The sequence below is a fragment of the Propithecus coquereli genome, unplaced genomic scaffold, assembly GCF_000956105.1.
Source record: "Propithecus coquereli isolate 6110/MARCELLA unplaced genomic scaffold, Pcoq_1.0 Scaffold143, whole genome shotgun sequence".
NCBI classification, from domain to species: Eukaryota; Metazoa; Chordata; class Mammalia; order Primates; family Indriidae; genus Propithecus; species Propithecus coquereli.
This window is the reverse complement of record NW_012138636.1, coordinates 2,186,566-2,212,966: the sequence shown is the minus strand read 5'-3', so window position 1 is coordinate 2,212,966 and position 26,401 is coordinate 2,186,566. Positions and strand designations below refer to the sequence as shown.

Here is a 26,401-nt window from a genome sequence, read left to right as displayed (position 1 = left end):
TATATATTTTTAGTTGTCCAGATCATTTCTTTCTATTTTTTAGTAGAGACGGGGTCTCGCTCTTGCTGAGGCTGGTCTCGAACTCCTGACCTTGAGCGATCCACCTGCCTTGGCCTCCCAGAGTGCTAGGATTACAGGCATGGGCTACCACGCCTGGCCTCTCAGGATCTTTCTTAAAGCATTTGTTCTCCCTGCTGCCTCTTATAGTAGAGTTCAGACTTGTTCTCATAATTGAGAGTTAGGCTGCGCCGCATATGTCTGCACAGAGGAATTATTTAGATATTAACTTGGCTTTCACTAAAATACTCTACTTCATAGTTTTGAGAAATCACATGGAAAATGGAAAGGCTTTATAGTAACAAACGTGTTAAACCCTATGTTAAATATTTAATTCATCATTATTAAAATTCATATTCCCAAATTTTCCAATTATGAGGAAAATTAAAATATCCTTAGAAACAGATTTGATTTGACATTTCTTCCCCCCTTGGGTTTTCTGTGTTGGGTGTTTTGTGCTTCTGCTGTGTTCTCCAGATATCTGCCTCTCCGGCTAGCAGGTACCTGCCCCGTTGACTGTGATGCGGTCTTCATTTCAATCCGGCCCAGTCTCGTTAATTTTCATTCTGCTTCTTTGCTATTCCAACTCTATACATTTATTCTTGTGCTTAAGCTTCCCATGGTTCTCTTGCTTGCCTTTCTTATCCTGGAGGCCTCCCTCTATTTCAGTTACTTCCATAACATCTCTTGGGCAACAGGTTCATCATCTCCAGTCTCTCCGGAAAAAGGCGGAGAATAAAGAGGTTTAGAGTTTACATTGTTCAAGGCCATGTTTCCACACAAAGTCCTATTTTTTTTTTTTTTTTTTGTCATCTGACAAGAGAATTGACATTGGCTTACTTTTCTCCAACTTCCTACCAACTATTGTAGACAAAGTTTTCTGTTAATATCTTCTTGAGAAAGAAGAAACACTTTTCTTAATGCCTAACATATATCTTCAGTTAATACTGGACAAATTCTTCTTAATTAGTCTTTAAGTAGAAAAGGAGTGTAGCTATTAATATTTTCTTGAAAAACCTCTATGTATCAAAGACCGAAACTGACTGACTTATGGTGAATTGGTCTTGCTGTCGACCAATAGCAATCGGACCAATAGCAATAATAGTATTATAATTTAGAAGCAGATATGGGCAGTGAACATTTCAGGACAGCAGCTGGAACACTGGCATCAGACAGTGTTTTCTGTCCTGGCTTGGGGGATGAGAGATTGCTTACAAGGGCAGGACAAGGGCTCCTGACGGGACCCGAGTTTGGGCAGTTTCCCTGGAGGAACGTGTGACTCTCCAAGGTGGAGTTGAAATGCAGTGTGTGGATACATCTGATTTCCCGGGAAGAAGCACTGCTTTTATTAATGTTTGAAAGAATAGACAAAGCTAGAGATTCTTTTGTGTGGTTATATCTGCCTCTGACATCTTAAGGTCATATGAACAGGCAGAATTGGAGACCCCAGCTGCTCTTAAATGCATCACCTCTAGTTCTTACCCCATGCTTTAGAGCAATCCTGAGACTGCTGCTCAAATATCCCTTCGTGGAGAGTTACAGAGGCTCACTGGAGCCTACTCATTTGCCGGCTTCATAAACATGCTGAATCCTGCCCTTAGGATTCCACATTTTGTTTAATGTTCTGCTATTGCTATCTCAAAATTATTAATAATATAAATAAATATATAGATATTATAAATATAAAAATATTAAAAAAAATAATTTTTGAACAGGGGCTCCACATTTTCATTTTGCACCGGGTCCCCCAAATTACGTAGTCTGCCCTATTCCTGGATGTTATAGGGATTGGGCCAACTTCAGTCTCCTATCTACCCATGAACTAATCCCAGTGCCAGGCAATGCCATGAGCTGGTTGTTACTGGCCAGTCAGGACCTACCTGGAGCTGGAGGTAGGGAGGGAAATGCCTTCCAAACTTCACGGCTGCTTTTCAGTTGAGGATGGGCAGAGTTGATGCTGAGGATATAACCAACAAGAATTATTCCTCTTTTTTGGTACAGCGGTTGCTCATGTTTTACTGTCTTTTATTTTCTAATCTCATATTGCCTTATAGTAAGATAAAATGTGTATTTTTAAAAAAGAAAGAGATAGTATGTGTTATATGCACTTAAAAAAGGACCAGAAATTCATCTGAAATATTTCCTTTTGAATGTAGAACATGCCTTCCCTTAGTATCTCATTCCCTGTATAATCTTCCTTTGCAGATACGAGAGTAAAAAGGTCAACATCAGCTCAACTTGATTCTGACTTATTACAGATTTTAAGTTTACAGAATTCTGAGTTAGATAGGGTTATTCTAAATGAGCATTTTACAAATATATTAAGAAGGCTAATACGTAGCTTGTATAATCCAGACTTCAGTATGCAGGTCCGCCTTGCGATCTTAGCATTCATTCCGCCAGTTCTCAAACCTTGACCATTACTAATCCTAAAATGAGATTCCCAATAAAGTTCACAGGGCTGGAAATTTCCACTGAAAACTCATTCGCTTTCATGAACGGTGACGTTTTAAAACTAAGAAAGAATGTGGTAGTGATTTTATAATAGCCCTTACCCTCAATGAGCGTGTCGTTTCACTAAGGAATTTCTTATACTCTCACAATCATATGATTTATTTTGGAACAAGGGGCTCCACATTTCCACTGTTGGCATGAAAATCGAATAATTTTCATATGTAGTAAAGTAAATTTTGGCTAACTAACTAAAATGGGGTCTAATGTCAAATTCTTTTTTTAAAAAATCTATAGCACTAAGTGCAGTGCCTTTATATTATAAATAGGGACTTAATAAGCATTTTCTTAATGACTAGACTAATCCGTTTGAATACTTAGTGCGTGTTCTTTAAAAATACAGCTCCCAGCATTGTTCTATTTTATGAATAAGCAAAAGTAATTAATGAAACTTTGAATTTTGATGGCATATAAATGAGTAATTATTCCCTCTGCAAATGGATACATTATGAAATCCAGAGGAAAAATGTAGAATGAAAGCTTAATGTCTCTGCCTTAACTTTCCTACTTATACAACATGGATACAAATATCTCCCTTGTGTAGTTCACAGGGTTTTTGTGAGTCACAAATGAGATAATAATAATAGCAAAAACATCTGTATCTCCTTCTATGTGCTAGGCTTTGCATAAATGTTATTTAATCCTTACAGTAACCCCATTACGCAGATATTATTATCCCTATTTTACAGATGAGGAAACTGGTAAATAGAGAAGTTCAATAATTTGCCAAATGCCACATAAATATAGAATAGTAAAGTTAGGATTTGAATCAGACTGTGGAATCACCATACTACATATGGGAAAAATGTTTTACAAACTTAAAGCACTATATAAATTTGAATTATTCTTCAAGCATTTGTAATTCTAGAATGGGTGATTATGTGGGGACAATATGTAGTTCTTTTAAAATTAATGAAAAATGACTTACAGGTAAAGGTGTTCCAGCTGAAATGTTACATCTCAGTTCTATGGAATGTGAATAATTGATTTACAATAAAATATTGACCGCTCACTGTGTTAGAGCATTGTCACAGTGTTTGTTGGAATGAATGAGTTGCATCAGGTCATGAGCCTTAAAAACATCTTAGAATCAAGTAGTATTGATGTGTGTGTATGAATAAGATAGAATGACCTCTCCATATGACCTCACTTTGTGTGTGTGTGTGTGTGTGTGTGTGTGTGTGTAGGATGTGAAAGCTTGAAGTTTGGCAAAAGATTTCACCAAGAGACTTGGAGTTGTATTTAAAAAGTTAAATCTAGAATATATGTAATTACGTACAAAAGAAACTCCAAACTTCATGCTTATCCTGGCAGAGTAGCTAGCTTTTGCTTAATTTTGATAATTTACACAAGGTATGCACAGGGTATGTATTTTTTGCATAAATTAGCAAGACATTGACTTACCTATGCCTTGACTATGTCTGTAAAGACTTTTTACAAATGTCACAATTCACTCACTAAAAAAAATGTATCTTCTTGATTTTCTGTTATGAGAAGTAAAATAGTTGCCATTTTTGAATTCCGAGTTTCCAAAGTTAGTTAAGAAGCTCGACTCTTCATAGAGAGGCTGTCTTCAGCTTTACGTTTCGTCTTACCTTACTATAACCCTTAAACTGCTCTTCCTGAGTACATGATATCCTTTCAAATTGGTTTGTCCCAGAAATCATTTTGGCAAAATGTTTCTTTTCACGTGAATTATCTAGAATAGAGAATGACCTTCATTATTTCACTCTGCTGATGTAGTCCTGCCCTAAATTGACTTGCTGGTACAGCCAGAAATAGACAGTAAGCATTTCCAATATAATCGGTCCCTTGGTGAGGACTCAAAACCCATTTTTTTTCTTCCAATGCAAAGTGCTGCCTTCATTTACATGAAATATGAAAAATGTTGTTATATTACTTGGACTCCTTTTTTTTAATCTCACATATTTATTATTCATGGTGAGAACACTTAAAATCTACACTCCTAGAAATTTTCAAAGTATACAGGATATTGTTATTAATTATAGTGACCGCGTTACACAATAGTTTCTTGAAATTATTCCTACTAAACTAAACTAACTTGAACTAAAATTTTGTATCCTTTCACCAATCCTTGCCTCCATCCCCCTACCCCAATAACCACCATTCTACTTTCTGTTTCTACAAGTTCAACTTTTTTAGATTCCACATACAAGTGAGATCATGTGGTCTTTGTCCTTCTGTGCCTGGCTTATTTCATGTAAAATAATGTCTTTCAGGTTTATCCATGTTGTCATAAATGACAGAATTTCTTTCTTTTTAAAGGCCGAATAGCATTCCATCACGAGTATATACTACATATCCTTTATGCATTCGATTATGGCTGGACACTTCTGTTGATTACCTTGAATATGTTGAATAATGTTGCAATGATCATGGCAGTGCAGATATCTCTTCAACATACTGATTTCATATTTTTTGGATATATATCTGGTGGTGGGAATTGCTGGATTATGTGGTAGTTCTATTTTTATTTTTTTGAGGAACTTCCATATTGTTTTCCCTAATGGCTGTACTAACATTCTCACCAACAGTGTGCAAGGATTCCCTTTCTGTACATCCTCACCAATACTTGTTTTCTATTTTTTTAATAATAGGCATTCTATCAGGTGTGAGGTGGTAGCTCATTGTGGTTTTAATTTGCATTTCTCTTATGACTACTGATGTTTAATTTTTTTTATATATATACCTGTTGTCCATTTGTATGTCATCTTTTGAGAAATGCCCGTTCAGGTCCTTTTCTCATTTTTAAATTGGGTTATTGTTTTCTCGCTATTGGGTTGTTTGAGTTCCTTATGTATTTTGGAATATTAATGTCATCAGCTGTCTGGTTTACAAATATTTTCTCCCATTCCATAGATTCTCTTCACTCTGTTGCCTGTTTCCTTTACCGTGCAGAAGCTTTAGTTTGTTGTAATCTCATTTCTATTTTTGCTTTTGTTGCCTTTGCTTTTGGGTCATATTAAAAAAATTATTGCCTAACCAATGTCATGGAGCTTTTCCCTGTGGTGTTCTAGTAGTTTTACAGTTTCAGGTTTCATGTTTAAGTTTTTAATCCATTTTGAGTTAATTTTGTGTATGGTGTGAGATAAGGGTTTGATTTCATTCTTCTGGATGTTGGTATACAGTTTCCCCAATACCATTTATTGAAGAGACTGTCCTTTCCACGTTTGTATATTTGGCATCTTTTTTGAAAATCAATTGACCATAGATGTGTGGATTTATTTCTGAGCCCTTTTTCACTGGTCTATATGTCTGCTTTTATGCCAATATGATGCTGTTTTGGTTACCATAGCTTTATAGTATATTTTGAAATTGAGTAGTGTGATGCCTTCAGTTTTGTTCTTTTTGCTCAAAATTACTTTGTCTATTTGGGTTTTTTTGTGGCTCTGTATGAATTCTAGAATTGTTTTTTCTTTTCCTGTGAAAAATGCCATTGGAATTGTGATAGGCATTGCTCTGAATCCCTGTCACTGTGGGCAGTAGGTCACTATTGACAGTATGGATCTTTAATGAGATTAATTCTTCCAATCCATGAACGCGGGATATTTTTCCATTTATTTGTGTTTGAAAACCTGGAATAATTTTATTTATGGGAGAAAATTATTCAGTATGTTAGGCTGATGCTGTCAGAGTGATATACAATAACTGTTCCAGTGAGAGTCTGGCAGGAGACAGCACACTGAAAGGGATGATAAAAGAGTTTATTAAAGAGTCTATTTATGGAGGTGTGGGCAAGGTTAAGAGAACACATAAATGATGGAAGGTACCAGAGTCTCATGACAGGGGGATGCAGTTCCACTGCCTAAGGCTCAAAGGGGAAAAAGGGCCAGTAGCACTTTGGAGAGAGTTGTATAGAAAAAAACTGACTTTTGTGTATTGATTTTTCTATCCTGTTACTTTACTGATTTCAGTTGTTCTTTTTTTTATTTCAGAATATTATGGGGCACATATACTTTGGTCACATAATTGCCTTTGCACAGCCCTAGTCAAAGCTACAAGCGTGCCATCCCCCAGACAGGGTGCCCCACACCCATTAGGTGTGAATTTACCCATTCCCTTTGCTCCCCTCCCACCTGCCCAATCCGTGATGAGTGTTACTTTCATATGTGTACGTGAGTGGTGATGGATTAGCACCAATTTAATGGGGAGTACATGCGGTGTTTGATTTTCCATTCTTGTGATACTTCACTTAGAAGAATGGGCTCCAGCTCCATCCAGGATAATACAAGAAATAGTTCACCATTTTTTTTAATGGCTGAGTAGTACTCCATGGTATACACATATCACATTTTATTAATCCACTCTGTGCATTCAAACTTCTCTGCTAATGATAATCTGTATTTGCAGCCACTCCCCAGTGCCAGCATCACTGCCTCAGCTCCACCTCAGATCGTCAGGCGTTGGATTCTCATAAGGGGAGCACAATCTAGATCCCTCGCATGCGCAGTTTACAGCAGGGTTCATGCTCCTATGAGAATCTAATGCCTCAAATGATGTGAGAGGAAGTGGTGGGGATCAGGCAGTGACGTGAGCGATGGGGAGCAGCTGTAAATACAGATGAAGCTTCACTTGCTCGCCTGCTATTCACATCCTGCTGTGAGGCCTGGTTCCTAACAGGCCGCAGACCAGTACCAGCCCATAACCAGGGCTGGGGGACTGCAGTTCTAAAGCATCTTTCATATAACTGAGCTAAGTATCCTGTTGTTTGTTCTGTAGTGTTTTAAACCAATTCCCTTTGTTGACTATTTAGGTGATTTTTATCTTTTAAAAATTGTAAACTGTGCAGAGGTGAAGATCCCAGTAGATAAATCCATATTCACAACCATGATTATATCCTTAGAATAAACTTCTAGAAATGACATTACAGTGCCAAAGAATATGCACATTTAAAAACAAAATTGATACATGTTGCCCTGCTCACCTGTGATCCAAAAAGGCAGTTGCCAACTCATATGCCCACTGGCTATGTATGAGAGTGTGTATTTTTTCACACATTTGCCCAGGACACAAACACTCTCCCTCTGTGAATGTTAGTAGCTTGCCTCACTTTGATGAGGCAAAGTTATAAAATGTAACCAAAATGTTTGTACCCTCATAATATCCTGAAATAAAAATTAAAAAAAATATTAGTAGCTTGATTTCATCATTATATACCCCCCCACACACATACATACTTATGTGTGTATGATTATATATCTATAATCATTCTTACTTACAGAATATAATTTATCTTATGAACACATTAACCTGTCATATTAAGTGAGTTTGAAAACATATACTTTGTGCCCATACCTAAATATAATTGTTTTCACTTCCCAGGTGCCTGCATGAACATCACCCACAGCCAATGTCAGATGTTGCCCTACCACATCACATCAGCACCACTTTTCTCAATTGTCAAAAACATGGAAATGGAGAAGTTCCTCAAGTTCTTCACGTACCTCCACCGCCTCAGTTGCTATCAACATATCATGCTATTTGGCTGCAGCCTGGCTTTCCCTGAGTGCATCATTGATGGTGATGACAGGTATTTTGGAACCCAAATCATTCAGTGATAAGAGCCAGTTATAGCAGAAATATCTGAAAGGAACAAAATCATCCTATACTATCACCTTTCATTTTTGTTATTAAAGAAGAAAAAAAACTCTCATAGCCGATTGTAATTGTTTGAAACTAGAAATGTTTCAAAAACCTGGAATAACTTTATTTATGGGAGAAAATTATTCAGTATGTTAGGCTGATGCTGTCAGAGTGATATACAATACCTGTTCCAGTGAGGGTCTGGCAGGAGACAGCATACTGAAAGGGGTGATAAAAGAGTTTATTAAAGAGTCTATTTATGGAAGTGTGGGCAAGGTTAAGAGAACACATAAATGATGGGAGGTACCAGAGTCTCATGACAGGGGGATGCAGTTCCACTGCCCAAGGCTCGAAGGGGAAAAAGGGCCAGTAGCACTTGGAGAGAGTTGTAGCTATGTGCAAGGGGTCTCCTGCGGGCCAAGTGCCATGACCCTTGGCAGGGGAGCATAGCCACTGCCAGCCCTTGAGTCATGCAGGGGAAGAGAAGGAGCAAATGCTCTGATCTCACTTTGCTCCTGCTCTCCCATCAGCCAGTGCCTTCCACCAACTGAACTCACCCACAACCAGAGAACAAGGGCCCACAACTGATGTGAGTGCAGTGGATGAAATTCAGAATATCAACTACATGTCATAAGCTCAAAAGTCCAAAATCTTACCATCTAAATCAAATATGAGTGAGAATCTGGATGGTTCTTTAGATCTAACAGGTGTGTGTGTGTGTGTGTGTGTGTGTGTGTGTGTGTGTGTGTGTGTGTGTGTGTGTGAAATCTTTAGTGTTATTTATATGTAAGATCGTCTCATTTGTAAACGAGCAGTTTAACTTTTTCTTTTCCAATTTGGATGCCTTTTATTTATTTCTCTTGCCTAATTAGCTAGGATTTTCAGTACTATGTTGACTAGAAGTGATGAGAGTGGCATCCTAGTGTTGTTTTGGATCTTAGAAGAAACACTTAGTTTTTCTCCATTGAGTGTGATGTTAGCTGTGAGTTTTTCAGTTTTATTGGGTTGTGGTACTTTCCTTCTATACCTGATTTGTTGAGTATTTTTTTTTTTTTTTATCATGAAAGGATGTTAAATTTTGTCAAATGCTTTTTCTGTATCTATTGAGATGATGATATGTTTTTGTTCTTCATTCTGTCAATGTGATGCATCATGGTTATTGATTTGCTTATTTTAAACCATCTTTGCATACCTGCAAAGAATCCCACTTGACCATGATGAATGATCTTTTTGTTGTGATGTTGAATTTGGCTTGCTAGTATTTTGTTGAGGATTTTTGAATCTGTGCTCATCAAAGATACTGACCCGTTTTCTTTTTTTGTTGTGTACTTGTCTGGTTTTGGTGTCATGGTGATGCTAGCCTCACAGAATGAGTTTGGAAGTATTCCCTCCAATTCAATTTTTTGGAAGAGTTTGGGAAGAACTGGTATTAGTTTGTCTTTAAATGTTTGGTAGAATTTGGCAGTGAAGCCATCTAGTCCTGGGCTTGTCTTTGATAGACTTTTTAATTACTGTTTGTATCTCATTACTTGTTATTAGTATGTTAAAATTTTCTATTTCTTCATAATTCAATCTTGGTAGGTTGTAAATATCAAGGAATTCATTCATTTCTTCTAGGTTATCCAACTCGTCATATAATTGTTGATAAAGTTTCTATAGTCCTTTGTATTTCGTAGTATCAGTTTTAATGTCTTCTTTGAATTGCATTTTCAAGTGCAAATAGCTTCCATGTTATTCATACTAATTTAAGCAATATATAAATTATGCCTTCAATAGGGCAAAAGCATTTATTATTTTAACTGAAAAATCCTGCATTGTCATAGCTTCAAGGTAAAAAAAAAAAAAAAAAAAGTGAGTTTCTTAATTGTAGAAGTAAGTAAAGAACTGTTAGCAGACCCATTATTCAAGAAAACATTTCATGGTAAACTATCAATTGAAGAGGTTGCTTTCACAGAATTTTAAACTAAACTAACATCTTAAGCCCCCTAGCTGACTGACTGGATGCTCTCTGGGCAAGAGGACCCCAGAAATACCCAGAAGCTGAGTTGCTGGCCATGAGAAGGGAGGCCAGACATGCCTCATCATGCCCCCTCCCTTCTTGGAGATATCCTTTGTCAACTCATTATCAGGCCTAAGTCTGTACAAGACAAAGCTTAAATTACTCAACAGATCACTTGAGTTTTGAGTTTTGGTAAATATCAGGTGGCTTTTCTCTGATTAACAGACATCCAAGCCTTTAGACAAAATTTCATTTCTTTAACCAATTACAAATCAAAGAGTCTTTAAACCCACCTATAACCTGTAAGCCATGTCCACATGCCCCGCCCCCTTGAGGTATCCTGCCTTTTTGGCGAAACCAATGTACACCCTCCACGTATTGACTTAAGGTCTTACGTGTAGTTCTTGTCTCGATGAATGCATAAAACCAAACTGTAATCCAGCTACCACTGGCTCATTTTCTCAGGACCTCCCGAGGCCATGCGCTTAGAGCTGATCACACACATTGAATTCAGAATAAACTTCTTTAAATTGTTTTACAGAGTTTGGGTTTTTTTCCATTAGCAGTATAAATAGAAGTTTTATTAGATCTTTCCCATGACTTAAAATTTGGGATGGTAGTAAGGAGGTCTTTTATGTTCTTAGACTGTGGCAATATAACATGATAATTGTATTTCCTAGGGCTGCCATAACAAATTAGGTGGGTGGCTTAAACAACAGAAACTTATTCTCTCCCATTTCTGGAGGCTCGAAGTGCAATTTTGTCAAGGCCATGCTGTCTCCGAGGGCTCCAGGGTAGAATTGACTTCCTTCCTTTGCCAGGTTCTGGTGGTTTTAGACATTCCTTGACTTGTAGCTCCATCATTTTCATCTCTGCCTTCATCTTCACATGGCTTTCTCTGTATGTGTGTGTCCTTTCGCCTTTTGTCTCTTATAAGGACACTTGTTATTTATTAGGGTGAAGGGAAAACTTCCCTTCTGCCCTCAAAAGGGTTGCCGAAAAATCAACTCACAACAAAGCAGATTAATAAGAGAAAAGCCATGGAAATTTTAATGTTACCCTTGGCACAGGAAGAACACAGAGTGCTTGCCTAATATCCCAATGAGACTAAAATACTTAAATATCTTAATTTTAGAGGAGACAAAGGAGATGTGGAATATAAGTAATTCAACTGAAGGGCAATAAATGATTACTAGGGAAGATGCGTAGATACTTGAGAAAATGAACAGATAGGGGAAAACAGATTGACTTGTAAATGAATCTCTTTGGAAATTAAATTAATTTGAGAGACAGGCATTATTTTTAAAAAGGATTGGGTCAGATCTGGTTATATTTTTGATCTTCTTTCCTGCAGTAGATATTGAGATAACAGGGAGGGGAAAGTAAGACAATTGTTCTTGATGAGTCCCTCTGGTCTTTATGGAGATAGACTGAAAGCCCCTTCCAAAGCCTGTCGATCTCTGAGGGCCTTTAATTCAAAATACTCTTTATACTAAGGAATCATTTTTGGGGGTGAAGTTTCCTGTATTCCTGTACATTGGATTTAGTGCCCCCACACACAATCCAGATGATGGTACCATCATCTCAAGATCCTTAATTACGTCTAGGAAGACCTGCTTCCCAAATAAGGTAACATTCACAAGTTTTAGGAGTTAGGACATGGACGTTTCTTTTGGGGGCCACCATCCGACACACTGTAGCAGTTGAGAAAGCAGGCTAAGGAGCCACATGCCACAGGCCCCTCATCTGCTAAAGGGAGATAGTGATGAGGATTAAATAACAGACAGGGCTTGGAACAGTGCCTGGTGCTGGCACTTCCATAAACGTCAGCAACAGTTATAAAACAAATAGTGAATTTAAAAGGACAGGTAGTACTAATAAGAAACAGGAAGAAAAAGTATGTCGAACATATGCTAAGTATGCTGCAAAGTATCAAAGGATTGCAAAAAATGTAGAATACTATATGGATAAAAAAAAATCGGGGAGAATACTCAAGGCTCCTGGAGCTGGATTCTGGTTCCATTTCTGCTTAATTTCGAGCAATTTCACTTACGTCTCTTTGCTTTAACTTCTCTGCAGGCTCCGTGTACACTTAAACAAGACAGTAAAAGAGTACATTCAGCTTCCAGGTGTCTCTAAATTCATTTTGATCATCGTCCTTATTATAATTAAATCTACGAGGGCTGGCCAGAGAGCATCCAGCCAGGTAATATGAAAAATAGTATTAGCGATGGTTGGATACTTTCCAGACAGCCCTCGCGTAATTGAATTACCAGTTGTAAATTCTAGTTAAGCTGCTCATAGTTTTCAAGTCACTTTTAGGTAACATTTGTTTTTCCCCTGACTTGGTTCATCCTGATAAGTAGGCTAATATGAGAATTTTCGATTTTCTATTAGATAACAATATCCATTATTATATTGGTTTTCAGGCATCCTTTGGAGACTTATTTTTTATTATTACGTTTATTTTTATATTTAGTTTTATAATTGCACTTTCAGGCCAGTGCTTCCTGCTGTCATTTAGTGTGTGCATAGGATCTGCAAGCTAAATTAAGTAAAATAAGTTTATAAAAGTAAAATGTATTGTAAAAAAAATTTTTTTTCTTACATTTCAGTATTTTGTATCATCCATGATACTAATTTTCTCTACTATCCAAATAATGGAGAATTGCTTATATTCCATCCAAGAGAAAATAGCTACTTAATAACACTTAAAATTTAATTTTGAAAGATTATAATGGGATGTACAAATGGTATAGTTTTCAACCTGACTCCTTTGAGACCTGTTACTCACTATATTATATGTTATCACAATGAAACTTAACAGTTTCTACTTTAGACTGTGAGTGCTTTTAATAAATGCATGTGCTGTAACACAGGCTAATTGGAGTGTAATTTATATGGATTCAGTGAAAATATCTCAAAATATGGAGATTTAACTGATAAACATTTTGGGTAGCCCTAACAATATGTGGGTTAGAAGGGATAGTTTAAAACTATTAGCAAGTAGCTAGCAAGAAATTCACAATTCTTGGGCCAGGGAAATAACAGAAGTTTTGCAGATGACTTTTATATTTATTTATATATATATATATTTATGGTATATTTAAAGTCTCTATGTTTGGAATAGGAAGCAAGTATGGTAGTCACATGCTTTTTTGATGTGTAATATCACTTTTCCCACCTTGTTTAATACTAGGTCTATAATTCTGTCAGAGCTGAGAGGGAGTTAATTTGGCCTAGAAGTCTGGGCTTTGCTTCTAGAAGACTCTCAGGAGATCCTGTGGATGGTCATCACCCTGCTCATATCTTCTAACACTTTGGAGAGAAACTGCATGCTCATGAATTGAGGCCTTAACGTTGGCTATTGATTTTTTCCTCCATGATATTGATTTGTCGGTAGGTCCTAAGCAGAAACTTAATATCTAGAACAAGTAAATAAATATTATTGATTTAGCCAGATGACTAGAGATTAAAAAGCGTATCTCAAGCATGGGAACTACAGACGGTTTTCTGTAGTGTACTCAATCTCTACAGAGATTTGTGGATTTGTGGTGAGGACCAATTGAGTTTCCTCAAAGGAGCTTCTTGAAAATCACTACACTATTACCCAAATTGTATATTATGTATGTTCACTGGATACTATAGAATTTAATCTGGCAACTGCAGAGAATGTGCTTGAAAGTTTGGGGGCAGATGAAACTCGATTCCAACCATAGCTCTGCCAATTGTAAGACTGGACACTTTATTTTTTATTTTAATTTATAAAAAACAAATTTATTTTTTAGAGTTCTGGAATGTGGAAGTCTAATATCAAGGGGACAGTAAGTGAAGAGGGCCTTCTTGCTGCGCTGTCCCATGGCGACAGGTGGGAAGGTGAGGGAGAGTGAGAGACAGCAAAAGGGCAAAACTCACTTTGTAGCGAACCCAATCTCAAGAGAATGAGCCCACTCCTGAGACAGTGCCATTAATCCATTCATGAGAGCAGAGCTTTCATGACATAATCACCTCTGAAAGATCCCACTTCTTAACCTGGTTGCACTGGGGAGTAAGTTTCCAACACAGGAACTTTGGGGGCCACATTCAAACCGTAGCACATGCAAAAGACACTCTTATCACTGCAGAGATTTCAAGGATTTTAAGAGCTGTATGCCAGGAAATGGGGACAAAGACCAAATGCGTATTTCATAATGTCACAGGTTCCTAACCTAGTTTTACCACTGACTTACTGTTCAGGGGCCAGTTGTACCACAGTTCCCTTTCAACATCAGACAGCACTGGTGATCTAGTCTGCTTTTTGGCTTATATATAAAATATCAGATGACAGATAAGGGTTCATTTTATAAACCAAAATGGCTCAAAGCGTAGGTAAGATGCAGTCAGAGAGTTCAGAGTACTTAGTATTTTACGAAGATGGAAAGCTAGAGAATCAGGCTGTGAAAGACCGAATCTTTCTGAAAATGCATTGTCATGTTACTGACGGTGTCTCAAGCACACGTACTTCATCAAGCTCAGTGGAATAATTTGTTCACTTTTCTCCTCAATAATTCATTGGTATTACATGGATGTGACTAGAATTTATAAATGATACTTGTGATTCGATTCATTTCAAAGATCCATATTTATGGCATCATTTCATGATATGCAGAAATCAAAACAGCTGCAAAAATAATGAAACAAGTGCAAGTTTCTTTTGTGATTTGTTAATCCCCCATCCCTTGGGCCCTGGTAAGTATGTCAAATATTAATGAGAATCAGGATCATGTGGTTAAAAGAGGGTGGAATTGTGTATTCATATTCCCTTTCAGGAGTTGTCTGGTTTTTACGTTCTCCACACCCATCTTAATTCGAGCTGTGTGTGTTGGTGTCTTCTCAACTTTCTCTATTTTAAGAGTGATACCCTACTATTGGCATATGAATAAGATACTTAGTCTGTAGGGGTTTTATGCATAGCAACTTCACTGACATTTGTATTTTCATGGGAATTGTTTAAAGATTGACTAGTATGTGTAGAATTGGCTGACCTGAAGAGGAGGGAATCTCATGGGCAGGGACCCTGCGAGCTCTTGTACACCCCATTAAGTTGGGAGTTAGGTGGTGGTGGCTCTCCTCCCAATGTTGCTATCGACAGCTTATTCCAAGCTGTCACCAGATCATCCTCTCCATGTGATTCATTTTTCTATTCAACAGATATTTATGGAATGTTGACTGTGCACAGTAGGGCTATAACTACAAGTAAAATAGATAAGAATCCTTGGCCTCATAGAGCTTATATTGGTAAGAGATCAGTGATAAGCAAATAGACAATAAATACTAGCTTATTAGATGGTGATAAATGCATGGAAAAAGCAAAGCAGGGGGATGGAGAGCTTTGGGAGGGTGGGGGTATGGTGACAGGAGGCACAATTTTAAGCAGAACATTGCTCAGGAAAACCTCACCGAGAAGGTTACATTTGATCCATGAGGATATGGAGTCCAGGAGTTGAGGGAGAGCTGGATCTCCTGAGTGTCCTGTGGTAACTGACCAAAGTGGGAAAAGTGATGATGGGATCAGTCCTGCAAGAAGATACTGTTGCCAAGAATAGGGGTGATTGGGGAGTAGGCATGAGGGGAGGGAGAGGAGGGTGTTGCCAGGAACATGGAGAACTTGGAAGCTCCCTCAACTCCTGGCATCAGTTTATTCAACAAGGATGTTGGGGAAACTACCAATTTATCTATTCCTTTATCAAACGCTTATTGGGCACCTACGATGTGCCATGTGCATTGCTTGACCTTGGGGATGTGGAGATGAATAAAACACAGTGCTCCCTTTAAGGCACTCAGCATAATAGAGGACCAGCTGTGAAACACAATTAAATTGCTGTAAAATGTGGTCAGTTTACAAGGTGTGGGGGTCACAGAGAATTAGGAGGGTTCATTCTGTCTGGCATTATTAGAGAAGGTTACTAGCGGGGAGGAGGTAACTGCTGAAACGAATTTTGGGGGAAGAAGAAAAGTTTGCCATATGAACAAGGTGGGGAAAACAGGCATTTCAGGTACAGTAACAGCGTAGGTCTACCATATATTAGAGGAACTACATCTCGTTTAATTTTACTGGAACATAACATCGGAGAGAGAGGAACAAATGAATCTGAAGCATTTTAGGGTGTAGTATTGGCAATATTTAGTGATTAATTGCATACGGATGGTGAGGTCGAAGGTGAGGCAAAAGGTTCTGGGCTTGGAGACTTGGGTAGATGGTGCTACCACCAAGATAATAATGCGTATGAAAGGAGGAGAGGTGGTGATGGTGGTGGATAAGGGGTTAATGTTGACATAGTTTCTTACTCTGGTTCAAGAAGTGTATGACAATCATTTTCCTTTGAGTGGAAACAAAAACAGCTTTTCTTCTGTAGGAGATGACTTGATTTATATTTTTATTCAGTGGTGTGCTGGTGAACTGGATCCCTGACAAAGAAAAAACAAACCAACAACAAAACCATCATTTGTAGCAATTGTTGATTTCTCTGATGTAAGCAGTCCCACCAGATTTCAAGCTAATAATAGTTTAATTATCTGCTAACACGCCACTGTGTTTTATCCCTTGACAAGTGTTTGTTGAGCTTCTATCAGGTGTGAGGCGTGAAGCTGTGTGCTGGCTGTTTCCCTTTTACTTCTCCATTATCTACTTTCCAACCTCTCCTGTTCCAGCTCTTCCCCAGGGGTGAGTTTCAACCATGGCTACTTTCTAGTTCCTGTTGGGTTCCACCAATGGGAGCCACCAGTGGGAGATCAGCGTGCAGGAGAACATGCAGGCTGGGTAGTGATCCATTGGTTTTCCCTCTGGCCTGTTACATGGGTTGGCTGCAGCCCACTGTGAGAGGGCGTGACTTCCCCGGACGACTCTCTCCAAGTTTCAGAAACTGCTCCTTCCCCTTGTCTCTTACACCTGGAGCGCTAACAGCTCCCTGCCCCAGCCTGATACACCACCCCTTGGTGGTTTTTCTAAACTCAGCCTGCACCTTTGTAAGTGGGCCTTTCATCAAACACTCTGCTTTTAGTGCATCATTTCTTTCTTGGTGGAATCATGACTATTACAAATGAAGAAAAAGATACAGTCTTGGGTTTTAGAGTTTCAGACCAACATGACCAAGAAATATCCCAGCTTCATCCATTGTTTGTCTTCTGATGTGAGACAATGACAGATGTAAACATTCACTTGCACAGTTTTCCAGCCCCTTGTCTAATGGAGGTGGGAACCAAGGAAGCCTCTTTCCTGCCTTTCTCCTTCCCCATCTAACCCTAACCTCTCATAAGGTCTCTTGAGGGCACCAGAGTGTGCTGATATAGGAAGCTAATGCTGTTGGCCCATCGTAGGGAGAAGCCATCTATTCTCTGTGTTTTCCAGCCATGGTGATGAATTCATGCCCCCGTGTCATTTGTGGATTTATGTTTCTGTGTTTTCTGTGGCTCATGTTGAGAGGAGGTCATATGGGGGAGCACTGGGCTGGAGTCACAGTCTCTGGCTCTGAGATTTCTCCTTTAGGTTTCAGTTTCCTCACAGTGTGAAAGGAGGACATGGGAGTAGATTATCTTGCAAGACACTTCCAACATTAACATTGTCTCTATGGCTAAGTAAGGTCTGCAGCTCTGGGAGCTGCCTGTGGCTATGACTTTGTGAGTATTGTTCACTGAACAGCTCAGCCTAACAGACAGATTTAGGGATGTGTTTCTATAGAGAGAATTGTGTGAGTCTCGTCAATGAGCAGGACTTCTAAGTTAGTAGCATGCCTCTGACAACATGATGTGTCAAAGAAGAGTGTATTAGCTACCTATTGCTGTGTAACAAGTTATATGGATACAGATGACACACATCTATTATCACACGTTTCTGTGGGTCAGGAATCTGGGAGTTGCTTAGCTGGGTCCTCTGCTTCAGGGTCTGTCACTTGGTTTAATAAAGGTGTTGGCAGGCTGAGGTTTTATCTGAAGGCTTGACTGTGGAAAGATCCACTTCTAAGCTCATGATTGTTGGAAGAATTTTAGCTCCTCAAGGGCTGTTGGACTGAAGGCCTTAGTTCCTAGCTGGCTGTTGGCCAGAGGCCACCTTTAGGTACTGCCGTGTGGACCTCTCCAGTATGACAACTTGCTTCATCAATGCCAGGTAGGGAGTGAGTCTCCTAACCAGACAGCAGTCACAATCTTATGTAGTCTAATGATGCAAGTGACATCCCATTACCTTCTGTTGGTTGGAAGTAAGTCACTAGGCCAGCCCACTCTCCAGAGAAAGGGATTACACACCCAGGGCATGAGTGCCAGGAGACAGAGAGCACCGGGGACTATCTTAGAGTCTGCCTGTCACAAAGACTTTTTTTTCATGAAGAAAGAGTTTTAAATCTTTAGTTCACCTAATATATTTTGTTTATTCGCAAAAAGTAAAAAGTGACAACTAAATACGATGTGGGATCTTGAATGGAGATTCAATATTTGAATAAAGTCCTTTGTTCAGTTAAATGTATTATATCAATGCTAATTTCCTGGTTCTAATCATTATACCATAGTTATGTAAAATGTTTACCTTAAGGAAACCTAGATAAAGGATATATGGAAACTTTCTGTACTTTTAAATAACTTTTCTGTAAGTCTAAAAGTAGTTCAAAATAAAAGGTTAGGAAAAAATGATTTATAAAACTTAAAAATCCATTAGCTGTATAAGCTTGCTTTGTGGCAGTAGCTTATTCAATAATTTTAACTTCATGTCCTCATCAGAACATTTTTTGGTAGATAAAATCTGCACTTTTTTTTTTTTTTTTTGGTAGATACATCCTGACAAGATTTTTGAAAGGTAAATTCTCTACTAATTTTAGAGGTAAACTGTACAATTTTTTGGCAGATAAATCATTTTAGAATATCCTTCCTAGTGAAAACACCACAAAAACCTCACTATCACTATACTATATTGTAGTATTTATACACTTATCGAGTGTTTCAATAAGTAGTTAATAATTACTAAATAATTATTGGAAGTGGTATAAGAACTTTGTGCTTTAACTTTAGTTGAAATGTGCTAGGGACTTTTGCACAACACCAAATGCACTTCACACATCAATTTAAAATAATCACCATTTCTAAAATAGGATTCTGATAGCCAAAGTGGACTCCGTCCCTGTGCTTAGCCCTGTTTTCCAGTTGTCAGTCTGCTTGTTGCTTGGATATAGATGCATATTCCAAAATAGTGTGGCCTGTCTCACCACACTGTTCAAAGTGATGAAAAGCAAAATACTTCAGTGCTTCATAGGCAGTTGAATTTCATGCAATACAAGAACAAATGGCTCCTCATTTTGCTCTCTCTTTGCAAGGGCTGCTAGTTATTAATACTCTATCACTATTGCACATGTCCTGGTCCAGCAATTTAAAACTTGTGGGTCTCAGTTGGTTACACCTCTTAAGAGAGCTATTTGGAAACACTCTAGACATTTTTCTTAGGCCCTATTTTTAGAATGGAGGGCCTAATGGTATTTTAATGTCTCTGTATATTCTCAGAACAAATCTCAAGAAAAATGTCTTTAACGTTTTGATATTTAGCAAAGCTGGCGGGATCATCGGTACTCTTCTGAGAAATCTCACCTTAAAGAATGAATTTTGATTTAGAGAATGTTAGTGGTAAAAGGACCATGAAAAATGGTACAAACTCCAGATCTTCCAAACCCTTCACTTTTTAAATGAGGAAACTGAGTCTTGGCACGAGTGAATTGTTGGCCTGAGACCAGACAGTGGAGGAGTGGCCACATGAAAGTTGTGGGGTGATAGACTTAAGGATTTTCGGTAAGAATCGGTGATAATGAGTCGGTTTCCGAGTTAGAGACTTAACTTTGGAACATGAAAACAGTCTGCTGGACCCAGTGTGAAACTTCACTGCTGTTGCCCTAAAAGATTCTGAGAAAAGATATGGAATGATCCCAAAAATAGGTGGGTTTAGAAGTAGGAGAATGTCCAGGAACCACTTGGGAGAGTTGGGCCCTCAAGTGTTCTTCAGCTTTGCATAGATCTTCCCCGACTTCAGAGAATGTCGGATGATTTTTTCCCCTTTAAATAGTAACTGGAATGTCATCAATTGGAGAGTCCTTTGCCTAGCAAGCAGTGTTTTTCTAAAGATGCAAAAAATCTCAGGGAGGGTTAAGTGTCCATCTATTATTATGTATTCCTCTGTGTTTTTTTCCATCTCTTTTCTTATTTGAAAGCCAAGTTGATACCAGCTACAATTGGGAACGCAGCTTTGATTGCAGGAGGGGAAGAATATATTTTGAGTACTCTGGTAGAGGTGGCCGTCTGGGTGGGGTGTAGGTGTCGAGGTGGTCCGGATAATATTGAGACACTGGGACGCTGGTCACAGACTAGGAGGCAAAGGAGGAATGCTAAGGACAAGGCTGGCTTGCATTATAGCTTTACTGTGGGCTGACCCACGCCTAGAAAAGAAAGCAGAAACATCTACACCCTTTCCATGTGTTCCTTAGTCCCTTTGGCAGATGCTGTGATTCACTCCAGGTTTACCACGATTCTGTAGAAGGAAGGGAAATTCCAACTACCGTGTATATGGTTGTGCCCCTGGGAAAGTGCATGTCAGGTTTCAAACTGTCCTTGAATTGTGCTTTTGAAACATGCATTCATGAAGTTAGGACTTTGCTGTAGGGTAGTAGTTAATAGAGTGAGTCCTTGCGTCCAATTGCCCGAGTTCTGATCCTGGCTCTACACTCATTACCTCAGTGAACTTGGACAAATCTCTTATTTTTCCTGTGCTTCAGTTTCCTTATTTGTGTTTAGAGATGACAGTCACAGTTCCTATAACAAAGAGCCGTTGTGAGAAATAAATGAGGTCATGCATGTGTAGCACTTAGCGTGGTGCCTGGCAAAGGCTAAGTAATTGCATAGGAATTCTATGTTCTCCACGTTCCTTAACTGTGTATTTAGTTTTATTTGAGAAAATGTAGTCTCTAACCTCTCTGGAATAAGATGTCGGACAGGAAATATTTTTAAAAATGTTATTTAAGTGATACTTGGTCTGTAAGTATTTCCTGAACGGCAGACAGGTATCTTGTTTGTACCAAGATACTTCCTGGACCAGTTCATATTTGATATCCTAAAACTAATTCTTTCAAATGCAAAACCTGTTTCCACATCTGCACTATCAAATCCACTTACATATGTATGTGGATAATTATGTAAATATCAGGATCCTAAAAGATGCTCAGTTTTAAGGTGACTTTTTGAGAGGAAAGTCACAAATATTTTTATCCGAATGTAATTGTTGAGTTCCCCTTTTCCATTTTTATGTATGACAAGATCTCTCCCCTAGGAATCTTTTACAGACCCTATGGGTTCTGTTTTATCTCAATGGCTGGCACATCTCCTGTTTCAGTAATCTAAAGAAGCATGAAGAAGATATTTTAAATGTGCTTGTTTGACCAAGGAGATTTTAAAGCCCAATTACTAGGTCCTTATATGAGCAGAGATGATATGGGAGAGTAGGTGTTCCTGCCTCTGCCATGGGGAGCTGTGTGATCTTGAGTCTGCACCAGAATCTTCCTGGGCCTGTCTCAAATGAAGGGTTTGAATGAGGTGTCATTTAAGGTTTCTTGCAGACTTAATATTATATGATTCTGTGGTATCTTATTTACTCTCCATTTGTGAAGCATATGCTTTGATTTGACTGACATGTGCAGTTTCCATAAAACTATTAGAAATGCCTTTACCTGATGACCGGCCAGGGCAAGAGATGCAGCCTGTAGCTGTAGAGTAGAAGAGGCCACCTGGGTCTGCAAGGAAACAGATGCAATGGCCTTGGCATCATTAGCATCTTAGTCTTCATTCACAGAGCAATGGATCAAGGGGCGTTGATTGCATGTCCAGTGAATAAGACAAGTTCCAGGGGCATCATTACTCTTACCATTAACGGACAATTGTTTGCATTTTTCTACTTTGCAGAAGACAGACTAGACATCTGAGAAGATTAATAACTGTACAAGGTCTTCCAAGTTTCTACTTGTCTGTATAATGTTTCTTTTCCAGGGGGGTTAGGGAAGTTAAGGAACAGTTTACTCTCTGTCTGCCTTTTGGAAATACTTTGAATTTCTCAAAGGGATAATAAAAATATGAAAATAACTTCTTTGTGACCTACGTCTGCCTTTGCAATTTGGTAGCCTTCATTTTCATGTTAATTTTCCTCTTTTGATATTAAATAGAGCTCTTTTTGGCTGACAGGTATATTTTAGGACAGGTAACTTAAAAAAATATTTGAGAAAAAAATTATTTGGGATAAATTCTTCTACAAGAGATAGATGATATATTAGAGAACTAGCTTATTCTTTCTAGAATCAAGACAATAATAGAGTGGCTGAAATCATCAAAGGACTGAACATAGAAAGTTAAGTTGTTGACTATAGTAAATATAAATTAAAATAATCTTACAGCACTGGTGGCCAACTTTTCTTTAATTTCATTACTATTTCAAGAAGTGTTTTGTGAAGACATTAATTTTCCCCTTTCCCTTTTCTTCTAGGCATGAACTCCTGCCCTGTAGGTCCTTCTGTGAGGCAGCCAAAGAAGGCTGTGAGTCAATCCTGGGGATGGTGAATTACAGCTGGCCCGATTTCCTCAGATGCTCCCAGTTTAGAAACCAAACTGAAAGCAGCAACGCCAGCAGAATTTGCTTCTCGCCACAGCAGGAAAATGGAAAGCAAAGTAAGTGTTTGTGTTTCATTTCATTTTTAGAAATTTTTATTTGAGTGTAACAACATTTTCATCTTGTGTTTCATTCATTCTTGTTACGTAGCATTCTAATATGTGATTATATCACATTTTTTCATTCTACTGTTGATGGAAATTTGAATTGTTTCCAGTTTTCAGCTATTGTGAAGAGGGATGCTATTACTATTCTTGTACATGTCTTTGATTGAACAGGGTTATGTATTTGTTCAGCGAAAAGTTTTCTAAGGTGGTTGTACCAGTTTAAACTCCTACCAGCTCTGTGTGAAAGTTACAGCTGTTCCAAATCCTTTCCAATCCTTGGCATTGTCAGCCTTTTTCATTTTAATTATTTTGGTGGGAATATTATAGTATCTCTTTGTGGTTTTGAGTTGCATTTTCCTGATGAATTGGATAAAATTTTCAAAAATTTTTGGCCATTTGAATATCCCTTTTTGTGAAGTGTCTGTCCCAATATTTTGCCCATTTGATGGTCTATCTTTTAGTAATCAATTTGTAGTTTTGTATGAATTCTGGATAGAAATCATCTGTTGGATGTATGTATCGCAAAGACCTCACATTCTGTGGCTTACCTCTCCATTCTTTTGTTAGCATCTACTATGGAATAGAAGGTCTGAATTTTAATGGGTCTACATTATCAATCTTTTGTGATTGGTTTTTTGTTTAAGAAATCTTTGCTTACCCCAAAACATAGAAGTTTTTCTCCTGTGTTTCTTCTAGGAGATTATTCTTTGGACGTTCAGTTTTACATCTACCATAGTTATGGAATTAATTTTAGTGTATGGTTAAAAAGTGAAAAGTAGGGATTGATTTTTATTCTATGTGCATATGCAATTGACCCACCACCCTTTGTTTAGAGGACAATTTCCCTCTGCACTGTAATCAAGTGATTAATTATGTTTCTGTATATTTCTGAAGTCCTTTATTTCACAGAATAGAAGTAAGCCAATGCCATACTGTCTGGATTACTATAACTTTATAATAAGTCTTTATATTGAATATTATATATCCTCCATTTTTTTCTTGTTCTTAAAGACCGTTTGGCTCTTTGGGGCCCTTTGCATTTAATATACATTTTGTTAATCACCTTGTAATTTTTACAAATGCTGTTGTTGTTTTGTTTTTAAATTGGGACTGCATGAAATCTATAGATCAAATTGGGGAGAACGGCTTTACAACACTGAGCCTTCCAACCCATGAAAGTGATACACTATGGTAATATTAGATATTTTAAATGAGGTATTTAAAAATTTTCTCTCAGTAATCTGGTATAGGTTTAAATATGTAGATCTTGCCCATCTTCCTTTAGATTTATTTGTGAGTCTCTGATATTTTTGATGCTGTTGTAAATGATATTGTTTTGTGTCTCTGAATATAAACTGTGTTTCTGATACACCACATAGTTAAATCATATATTTTATCTACGAGGCAAATCTCTGCCTTTTCATTGTAGTGTTGAATTCATTTACATTTAACGTAAGTATGATAAGTAAGGATTTGCATCTGTCCTTTTGCTATTTATTTTCTGTATGACTTTTTATTCCTCTATGCTCCATTTCTATCTTCTTTTGTGTTAGCTATATGTAACAGTAGCAGAATGAGCATAAGCATGCAGTCCAGTTACTAGAAAGTGAAAGATTACAAAACACAGGATTTACGGAGGGCATATCAAGATGTTGGTTATTCACAGAGCAACAGCCAGATTTGACAAAGGAAAGCTCTTCCATCTGTCAGGTCAGAATGGGGTGCCATATGGTCTTAATTTGGGGTCTGGGTGAGTATGTCTCTTTGCCCCCCATTAGGTGCTGGGGAAAGATGATACAGGAAAGTGGACCCCAAAACTGAGGTTCGGCCTGAAGCCCAAGTGAGTTCTTGGCTTCCTGCAGGAAAGAATTTAAGAGCAAGCAGACAGAGTAAAGCAAAAGCAAGTTTATTAAAGTAAGAAAAGAAATAAAAGGGAGACGGCCCCATAGACAAGTCAGTGGCTCTCTCTCAGAGTAACAGAGAGTAGCACTTTGTGAGTTTCCAGAGTCTTATTTTATACTTTCTATTTAATTTTATGTTAAGCAGAGAGAGGATTATTCATAAGACTTCTGGGAAAGGTTCCTGGAACAGAGGGTTCCTCCCCTTTTTAAACCATATAGGGTAACTTCTGGGAGTTGCCATGGCATTTGTAAACTGTCATGGTGCTGGCGGGAGTATTTTTTAGTATACTAATGTATCATAAGCAGGGTATAATAAATGGGGAGAGTAACCTGAGGTCTTTTCTCATGGCCGTCTGGCTTCTAACCAGTTTTGTCTGGCTTCTCCACTGTCTCCTGTTTTATCATAGACCTTGGTTCAGGTCTTATGACTCCTTATCAAGAAGGGAACACAGGTTAAATGTCAATGCAATAGATTGGGGAGTCAATTACATAAAAGAATTCTGAATTTTTTTTTGAGACAGAGTCTCACTCCGGTGCCCAAGCTGGAGTGCAGCGACATCATCATAGCGTACTGCAGCCTCACATTCCTGGGCTCGAGCAATCCTTCTGCCTCAGCCTCCCAAGTAGCTGGGACTATTGGCGTGCACCATGATGCTCAGCTAATTTTTCTATTTTTAGTAGAGACGCAGTTCGAACTCCTGAGCTCTAGAGATCCTCCCACCTCGGCCTCTCAGAGTGCTAGGATTATAGGTGTGAGCCACCCCGCCCAATAGAATCCTGAATATTTTAAAAGGGAAAGGGTCCCACTTGGCAAAGAGGAAGAGCAAAAATGTTCTGGCGAAGGCATTCGGCATCGTGAACTTGCGCTGGGAGTCACTTTCCTGCTTAGCCTGTGAAATGAGGGATAACCAAAAGTTGACTCCTGTCTCAATCTTCTCCTTCCAACTTGTGAAATTATTTCCCCCAAGAAAATAGTAATTCCCCCCTTTACATAATGTGCCCTGTTTTCCTTTCCAAAGTGCTCTCACAGCTGTTAGTTTATTTTGCTTCCAGAGTAAATCTCTGAGGTGTTATCATCTTTATTTTATAAATGAAGAAACTGAGGTTCAGGGAGGTCATTCCCAGCTTATTTTAACACTAGCCCCCAGGCTCTCTCCTCCATGGAACAGCCCACTATCCTGGGACCACCCTGGGATTTAATTATTAATCCTTATTAATCCCTCTGTCACAGCCCCGTACTCACAACGGCTCTAAAATGTCTTTTCTGACTGAATCGAGCCAAAACCCACAACTTGTGACAGCTGCTTTTCCCAGCGCATAGCTCTGCAAATTCCATTTCTCCTCTCTTAGCATCCTTTAAATCAGTCGTAACTCCTAAGATATTTTGTTCTCATATAGAAGGATACACAGTTGTCTTATCCTTCCTATCTTATGTTAATACAAGGTCTTGTAAAGGAAATAATGTGCTAAAGTGATAATGGTGTGGGAACTGTTCTGCAGAGGTTTTAAAATAAACATTCGTGTGTGTTTCCATAGTCGAGATGTGAGAACTCAGGGGGCTAAA

At 38.3% G+C, this 26,401-nt stretch overlaps 1 protein-coding gene across 1 annotated transcript in view; it reads left to right on the top strand.

The window, feature by feature from the left end:
• Nucleotides 1-26,401, top strand: part of CORIN (corin, serine peptidase) — a 135,946-nt gene that overhangs the window by 18,106 nt on the left and 91,439 nt on the right. Inside the window, exons 3-4 of the mRNA XM_012639932.1 lie at nt 7,912-8,119; nt 22,707-22,888. Coding sequence (XP_012495386.1) covers nt 7,912-8,119; nt 22,707-22,888 — 390 coding nt within the window. The remainder of the gene's footprint in view (nt 1-7,911; nt 8,120-22,706; nt 22,889-26,401) is intronic.